Here is a 9,684-nt window from a genome sequence, read left to right as displayed (position 1 = left end):
ACAATTGTAATAATGCAATTTTTTTTAAATAATTCTATATTTTTATTTTAGAACTTAATATGAAGAATCTTTAGTTAAATTTGTATATCAATGTATTCCCGAATGTTTTCCTTTTAAGGAAAAAAGATATCAAGAGAATCCAAGATTTAAAAAGAAGATATTTATTATTTTAAAGCTGAAGCTAAGCTGAGCCAATAAGCTGTTGTTTTTTTATTCTTAAAGTTTAACCTTTGAGTTTCTAGTTAAAAATTTCAGATTTACTTTCTCATGATATATACGCTTTAATTTGTAAATATACCGATGTGTGGCGCTGATATAATGTACATAATATATGTAATTTTAGCAGTCTTAGCAGTCACTAATTCTGTACAATATCATAATAATATTAATAGAGTGATCAGAGTGTCTATATGGCGCATGAAAGCGCATGCGTCTTACATTACACTCTGATGACGATCTTCAGGTACGGCTCAATTTTTAGCGTTACCTTTTGCATTTTAATTCTTAGTCTCGGCTATTGTAATGACGCATGATAACTCGACACATTTTAAAATAATTATAAAATATAAAATAAATAATACCAATAAAAATTATAAATATATAAAACTCCGCTTCCAGAGGAACACTTCCTCACTCTTCAACTCAGTCAACCCAGTTTTCCAGACCGTCATTTTCGACAGCGTCATCTCTCGGAAAGATCGGTGATGTAACATGAAAACTTTTATTTTACATGGTAAACGCACATGGTAATATGTTTCCTGTACTACACTAAAAACGTATTATTTAATCTAATTCAAATAAAAGCATTTTGTAAAGGATTTAAACGTTTAATCAATTAATAAAAATAATTATAAAATATAAATCTAGTGAATGTGTGACAGATTTTATTATCCTTCCTCAAATTCAGTACATGTACCATCATAAATAAATAAAAAAAAAAATCGTTAAGCGCACGGTGTTCTCCCTATGGTGAGCCCCATAGTTTTACTAACCGCGCCCACTGATGCTTAACTTCGGTATCGTAAACGATAACGTGTGAATCCATCAACAAGGACAGATCACACAAGGTTTATAATATTCAGTCAATTTAAGTGACATTTTATCCGTAGTAACCAAACTAATATCGCAATTTTAAAATGAACCGATTCGAGATTGATATTTATCCAATTGATAGGCGTTTAATAAATAAATGAAAATAATTATAAAATATAAAGCTAGTGAACGCTTTACAGATTTTATTATTCTTCCTCAAATTCAGTACATATACAACCATAAATAAATTAAAAAAAATAGTTAAGCACACGGTATTCATCCTATGGTTACCCATGGTTTATACTAACCGCGCCCACTGATGCTTAACTTCGGTAGCAAAGCGGTAACAGTTGAATCCATCAAGCAAGGATGGATCACACAAGCTTTATAATATTCAGTCAACTTAAGTGACATTTTATCCGTAGTAACGAAACTAACGTCGCAATTTTAAAATGGACCGGTCCGAGACTGAAATTTATCCAACGTCATCCTTCATACAAAAATCATGAATCTTGAAAATAGTTGGATGGAAAGGTAGATTAAGGAGCGGAGCTTCAAGGCTCCGAGTTTTATAAAGATTTATATATGTATAATATATGAGGCAGAGATTTGGTCGTTCCTTCTTCGCCTAAGACATACATTGTCAAAATCCTGGATATTTCTACAGCTTTTTTTCGACAGTAGAGTATAGGAGTTGATTTCGCATATCTTATACTTGATTACAGCACTCAGTATTTTATATGTCGTTTACTTTAGTAATGAATATATATTGACCGAGATTAGTTAAAAGAAAATGACAGTTATATTGAGGTATATACATATAGGCTATTACATTAAAATGTAGGAAATCAGGAATTTCAGATTTTATTAAACGTGATAGCTAGTAGAAAGTACTTTAGTTAAATAACTCGAAGATTATATTTCGCAATTGAAAGAAACCCCTATACATATAGGTAAAGGCACGAGCACTCGATGGGCTAGTTATTGAGAATATTAAATATAAAAAATCCTTAATTTTTACTGTGCATCTTCTGATTAATATTTAAATTGGGCTTCTTTTTAAAAAAATTACTCGAATTCCTTTGTCGATTCCTATTCATATTATTTCTTTGTTTAGGGAGGTATTTGGGGGTAGGAAAACTTTTTCACGCACAGTGTGATCACAGTGCAAAAATTAAAGTCCCTCTCCGAGCTCCAATGTTTTCCTCGATGAGTTGGTAATTTTACACTATTATGTTAAATCTTACGAGTCCAAACATAAAATATTTACACACTTTAAGTGCTTTTTACCATTCAAAGAAACAGAACTATAGACATTAGCGAGTTAACACTTGCTGTACATCGGTATCTTACCGATAGTATAAAGTAGGGGTCGCTATCGAACGGTAGTATTTTTCCCAACCAAAATTCCGTTAGAAATTTGTCGTTGGTGCTAACTGGGAAATGTGGTCTGCTATACTGCATTACCAGGAGTACTCCGATTAAAATAAATTCAATTTTAACCAAATTCAAAGGTTTTTATTAATTTATAATCAAATAAATTGGAATAAAAAATCTACAAAAACTCCTGACATGACAATGGTTTCTAATTATTACAATTAATTCAACATTTAACATAGACGTGAAATAAATATTACAGTTAACAAATTTCTAATTAAAACTCTAATATAATTATACATGAAAATTGCAAAATTGAATAATTAACGTTTGACTGTTAAAATTTGGCACATGTTGAATTCTAAGCAGAATTTTTGTAAAATTTGTTTTTGACTTCTATATCGTATTTTGAAAAATAGTCTGCTAGGGTTAGTTCCGTTTACTTCAGCGAGCATCGTTGAGGTCGTACGCTTGTGCAGGAGACACCAGTTGGGTCATTGGGTAGCCCGGCTCCCCAGACCAGCTGAGCACGTGTCGATTTTCCAAACGGCTATGGTTGTGTGGTACAAAGCTACGGATTACGATACGCCACGCGTTATAAGTAAAGAAGAATTGTGTTGCGCGTCGTCAGTAGTAAGCGGATTTTTGCGAAGCTCGGTGCTCCGATGTTTTATGTTGTGTCATGCCGTCCCGTGTCGCGATTACCGGCGTGAATGTATTGACAAGAGTAACACGTGCTCGCAAACGCATCGTAGATTCTTCGTAATAATAAGCGAGCCGAATAACATCGAACCAACATATGTGAGAAAACTCTTTCCAAAAATAAAAAGTCAACGTAGAACAGTCTTGGGATGAAGACGTTCCGCAAAGGTTTTTCACAAAGGCTGGAAAATTGAGCCGGCGAGTTATACACATGTCAGCTGCGTACCTAGAATCCTGAAGACCCTTCAATTCCAAACCTCCCTTGATATTGGCGAGATTTTTTCCACTGCCTCATAAAAAGTTACGCCGTAGCATATTCGAAGCTTATACCTGATATAATCTGAAAGGTATTTTTTAGTACTTAAATTTATTTTTATTAGTGCTTTATTGATACCGAAGAATAAAATTATTGCTTATTGGACAGTTTTTCATTGTCGAATTTTATTGATGTTATACGTAAAGTGGATTACATAGGTAAAACATTAGTTACATCAGCACATTTTATGGTATTTTTAGTCGAAAGGATTATTAAATTTTTTCCAATATTTTCATTAATATTATGAGCTAATGTTTGCAGTGGCCATGCGAGTTATACCCTATATGGCGGCCCGATATCGACATAATATTCCTAGGCTGTACAAGTTTTTGCTAACCGCTCAGATCCTGCGGGCTTTACAGAGTAAACGCGTTAAAAATAATACAACGTTCCATGAAACTGGTCACAGCTACTTTCAATTTCAATAACTCAAATGGCGCTGTTTCTAATGCAAAGACTTGTGTAACGAGCAACAATCAAATTGGACAATTTTGTAAATATTTAGAATTAACCGCGTTTAGGGCTTATCTTTAAAACGATGAGAATAAATCTAAATTTCACTCAAATATATTTTGTCAAAGGTATTTAATTTCTTTTTTACTTAGTCATTCGTTAAAAATTTTTAATGACTAATTGTTTCTATCAGGATTGGACTTTGCGTAATTTCTAATCAATTTAATTAATATATATTTTATTTAGATAATTCAGATTTTTTTTAAACCGTCATTTTAAGAATTGAAGTCACGTGTTCGACACGTGGGAAGAACATTACCTAGAAATAAACCTACTCAAAATTGTAATAGACCTTTAAACTATTCGATATTTATTTATCGATTGGAGAATTGTGCGTCTTTAAAATCATACCTATATACAAAAATTTGACGAAATCAATTTTAAAATTAGATTTTCTCGAATTTATTGCTAATTCGAAGCGTGTAATTATAAGCATGGCGTTGTAAACAAGAGTAATTTCATAATTGAAAGCCCACGCAAATGTAATTAACTAATTGTAAGCACGAGCCAAGGGCAGTAAGCCCCAATTATAATGGAACAAAAAATTTCAATTGAAATTTCGACATCCTTCGTGTAATATTTATTATAACTTTAAAAATTTACCACTTTTTCTCGGTACCTTATCTGTAATATATTTGAGTCATATTTACTATTTAATCATATTACTCATTTTGTAGATAAGAGTAATGTAACTATTTAATGAGAAATCCGGTACAAATTACGATAATTCTAATTTAATTAAAAAAAATACAATCTCTCGATTTATGTTATTTGTTAATTGCAGATACTTCGCAGAGCCAGCGAGGAATCGGATCGACGGAGGAGCGTGGAAGAGAAATTTAAATTTCGAAAGAAGAAGCTGAGAAACATTTGGAGAAATTATGGCGCATGAAAACGGAATAAATAGGAACACCGAGGACGAATCCGAGACGGTGGAATTAAATGTTTTGAGAAGGACAAGGTTTCACGTTAATCGAGTGGACAGCATGGAAGGGAGACAGAGCCTTCTGGGCGAACAGGAGACTAGAAAGTCCCTCAGACACATGACTAGGGAGGCCCTTCCAAGGCTTGATAATTATAGAAATATAATGAGCATTCAGGCAGCACACAGACCTTCGCTTGACGAATTGCACAACCCTACTCTTCTCCATAAAGTAAGAAATATCGACATCTCTGTAGAACTATATAATTAATTAAGTTATTTTCTTTGTGAATATTACATAATTGTCATTCTCACGAATAAACTTTCAGTTTGCCTCAAGGATTATTGGAAATTGGCGCCATTCGATGGCACTCTTCCAATTGGTCTCGTGTACCATACGCGATAAGTTTTATGCATTTGTTTGTATTTTCCAAGGCATATCGTCGTCGTAGCGTCTCGCCAATAAATTATTTAATTATTGGCTGATTAGATTAAGCAGTCTTCATTTTTCTCTAGATTTATTTCTAAGTCTCTTCGATCTAACATGATGCATGTACTCGGTTGCGTGACTTTCACATATATTGTTAAACTAATGAGTAATTTTATCTCGTTTTTTGACTCCCTTTAAATATTTTATTATCTCGGCTGGTACACGAGGATGCTTAATATAAACGCGCGGATTAATTATCTCTTCTATTTCTCTCTAATCTCGTATCACCCGGAAATGATCAATGTTTGTATCGTTTGCAGTTGTAGATCTGTAGTTTTTCAATTAGCATAATTGCATTAGGTAGTTTAGTGTTAACAAGTTTATAGTTTATATTTTAAGTACATTCCTTAATCGTAAAGAATAAACATTCACAATATTTATTTACTTACGTCAAAGCTGAAAAAGCTTGAATTCAGAATGACTTACTCAGGAAGAAACTTTTTAAGATTTTAGTCTGTTTTAGTTAAGTGCCTCTCCCTCTCTCTCTCTCTCTCTCTCTCTTTAAGTATTTGACAAAAGATTAAGTTTCACTCAATGACTAAGAAATCGAATAGCCGCTGAGGTATTATTATGAATTTATCTCTTATTTAGGTATAACGTTTATTACTGACACTAAAACTTGAATATCAGGTCTTGTTTATTCAGCAGCACATCTTGCAAACATTTGCATTTTGCCGCGACTTTTTCACGAGAGTTCTCGACGGAAAATTTCATTGAATTTTCGAGGCCAATACATTGATAAGTTTTCTGATCAGTGTTAATAAGAAGCTTTTTGATACACGTCAAGTTTTTCATACAATTTGTTATTAATTTTAATTTAAGTATCACACAGATATTTTAAGACATTCTCGAGATCAATGTCGAAGTAATTGAAGGATAAATAGCTTTAGCGTCAGACGTTGTTTGGATAATCTTTCAACGCATATATAGAAATGAATTGTCGCATAGTGTTTGGGATTCGAATAAAGTGCGTTTGAACACATGGAACCTTTATCGCACAAGAACGTTTAATTAAAATCTATTAAAAGTCGTTGATTCGGAAGAATAAAGATTTAATATGGGCTTTGGGAGCATATATTCAAAAGCCTCACTGCTCTTCTCCTATTAGCTCTTTGGATATGGACTAAAAAAGGGTCGTTGAAACAACCATGGGCACCATTAATCATGATTGATGTAGATTTGTTTATACGCGAGAAAAGTGCAAAAGGGATATTTAAGGGACATTTTACTGGAGTGAGAAGGTCGATTAGAGAGACGAGCTATAAAATAAAAATGAGCTACCGAATGCCAATCACTTCGATAAATTAAAATTCAATTAGCGAATTGGAGATTTTATCGATGAATAGTGGCGGAATGCCAATAATCAAACTATTCTTTGCACGATTACCACGTAAACCCCAATTGAGCAATTTCTAATTTGCAATGAAATATCGACTCTTTAAAAAGATTCATTGACAAATCATTACAGTATTTTGTAGAAGCTGAAGAAAATGAGTTATTTCGCATCGTAAAAACGTACAATTTATAAGTATTGTTGAGTATTTTTGACAGGGTTGAAATTAACATTGGTAAGAAGTTAAGAGTTACGTTACGTCCAACAGCTTGAAAATGAAATGAAGGAGAAAAATAATAAATCTGACATGTCGTTTTATTTAAATATATTTCTAAATAAGGTATCTGGCTAGTCCGTTTGACTTTTCGCTACTGTAAAATAAAAAAGTGGGTTATCTTTGTGCTACTACTGTGATCGCTCATAAAATTAAAAAAATCTATTGCTGACATACTTTTTTTTATTACAAGTCGCGAGAAGAGGCCACATTGGTAATTAACGACCCTCGTATATGATTCGTGATTCTCAGGTCAAAGAATAGACCCTCACGTTTGCCCGAATAATTAAAGCTTCATCTGGAACGATGACAAATTCACGACTATGTGTCATTCATTAAATGCTCGGGGCTGACGTTTGTAAAACTTCAATCCGACACGTAGTACATGTACACCTATTAATATATGCACAACTCGATTTGTTCGTTTCCTCTCTTTTTGATAAATCGAGAATTTTGTGGATTTTAAAAATTTTATTAAAAATGTCAATGTCACCTCTTAAAAAAAAAATTGGTTAATGTCGTCCAACAAATGCTTACAAAAAAATATTGTTTATATGCTTGTTACACATTTTAGTCGAGATTAGCATTATTGACATTAAATAGATATAGATATAACTAATAATGAAATTGTCAATTGAAAAGATTGCACATAAGGCAGTGAAAAATTTAAATATATCTCGTTGAATCAAACATACATATATCTTAATAGTGCTATCAGAAATAGCACAATGTTTGTCTTCTACCTATTAATTCAGTTGAGCGAGCTGTGTACACTGGCATATACACATCTTAATTTTCTCTCTTTTCCTTTTCATAGCACTATGAAGACACCTGAATTTCCATTGTATTGCTGATGTGTCATATCTATTATTATTAAAACTTATCTTTTCCCTTTAATTTCCATTTATAAGAATTAATTGCTTCAACGATTGTCTAGACAGAATGAGAAAATTTGGAGTTGTAATAATCTAGTCATTTTTAGAACATTAAAAAATACTTGTTTATCAGGATTTGTTTATTAAGTCTATCGGAAAACTGACTTGGGATAAACAAACATAAGAAATGCAGAATGATTTCTCCTTGACTGTAATAATAGAAACCCATCAATAACACAATAAAACGAAATCTTGATATATAATTTTTCTATATATACCATCGAGACTCAATTATTTAACTATAGTAATGATACATAACTATTTTTCTCCAAACATCGTGTTTCACAAATAACTTCATTCATTAATAAATTTGTCTGTTAAATTCCCTTCTGCATTATACATTCATAGCTATTTTATATTTTGTGCATTCAATGTAGCAGCTTCTGATATTAATTTACAATAAAAATAAGTATTTAAGCAACAGATACTGTTAATTTCTTACCGATTCTGAACCGGATATTTCGAAAGAGCTATACATAAGGTCTGTAGTAATATCTAATAGCTAATATCAGACAGCTAATGGCCTGAAAAAATGATTATTGTCTATTTACTGTCGTAGAAAAAAAATTGCATCTTTGAAATCAATTATCCAATTTGTCATTAAAAATTAGTTGTTTGACGCTTAGAACTTTTGCAAAAGCGATATTTGGCTAGTGTTTTTATTGGACTGAGACAAAAATACCAAAAACATTGCAGAAATAATGACGTTTCTCATATTTGTCATATTATGTGTTAAATTCAACAAAAATAAAATAGATATATTTTGATAATCTTACTGTTAAAGATTATTTTCGAATGAATAGAATGTTATGTGATACACGAAGTTTTATTGTTACATAAATCGTTAGTTTTTATTACTTAACTAGGAAAAGAATTCAAATGAATTGCCTTCTATACCGATGACAGCCTCATAACTAATAGTTTTTATTTACCCAGCACTGAATTCAATCTCTTATAAATTTGTTGGATAACTTTACTAAAAAATTAATAAATTTTTGTAGAGCTCTGGATCGCACATTTTACCAATCTCCCACGTAAAGTCTGTAAGCTCAGCTTTTAAATTCGGATGGATTCAAGGGGTTTTAATGAGATGTCTTCTAAACATATGGGGTGTTATGCTATTCTTGCGCCTTTCATGGGTCGTGGCACAAGCTGGCATTGGTAATTTTGGAAGATTTATTTCAATATTTCTTGATGATCAAACAGTTGAAATAATTGAACTATGTTAATCGTATCTTTTTCCAGGACAATCAGTTTTCTTGATTCTCACGACAACAGTAGTAACTACTATCACAGCACTATCAATGTCAGCTATCAGCACTAATGGACTTATTAAGGGAGGTAAATATGAAATGTGTTTTACTATATTAATGAGACACATTTATTTGTGTAATAATACTATTGTCCAGTTGCAATTTTTTACTACAATAAAAAAATTATATTACATGTAACGACTACCGACTACTTGACTACAAGAGTATTGAAGTAAATGGTCTTCACCTGTTTAATCGCAGGTGGAACATATTATATGATTTCTAGATCGTTGGGGCCTGAATTTGGAGGCTCGATAGGATTAATATTTTCATTGGCGAATGCGGTTGCCTGTTCAATGTATGTAATAGGATTCTGCGAAAGCGTTCGCGATTGTTTGAAGGCATATGAAATTTGTATCATCGATTGTGGAATCACGGATATTAGAATTATAGGTCAGTTGACGAATGGATTGATGAAAAGGACAAATAAATTGATTTGCTAAATAAATACTATCTATTTTCTGATAGGTTGCGTGA

The 9,684-nt window shown here is 32.2% G+C and overlaps 1 protein-coding gene across 1 annotated transcript; it reads left to right on the top strand.

Moving 5' to 3' along the window:
- Nucleotides 1–2,928: 2,928 nt before the first annotated feature.
- On the top strand, nucleotides 2,929–9,600 carry LOC136785291 (bumetanide-sensitive sodium-(potassium)-chloride cotransporter-like; the record flags this gene model as incomplete). Its single annotated transcript, XM_066746334.1, has 5 exons — nucleotides 2,929–3,458; nucleotides 4,725–5,094; nucleotides 8,896–9,055; nucleotides 9,140–9,235; nucleotides 9,409–9,600. Coding segments are annotated over exons 2-5 (721 nt in total), but the record flags the coding sequence as incomplete, so codon positions are not given.
- Nucleotides 9,601–9,684: the final 84 nt, after the last annotated feature.

This window comes from Prorops nasuta, unplaced genomic scaffold (genome assembly GCF_024137725.1).
Source record: "Prorops nasuta isolate Cenicafe-Biocafe unplaced genomic scaffold, Cenicafe_Pnas_1.2 PNAS00228, whole genome shotgun sequence".
NCBI classification, from domain to species: Eukaryota; Metazoa; Arthropoda; class Insecta; order Hymenoptera; family Bethylidae; genus Prorops; species Prorops nasuta.
The sequence above is the reverse complement of the archived record's forward strand: the minus strand, read 5'-3'. Positions and strand labels throughout refer to the sequence as shown.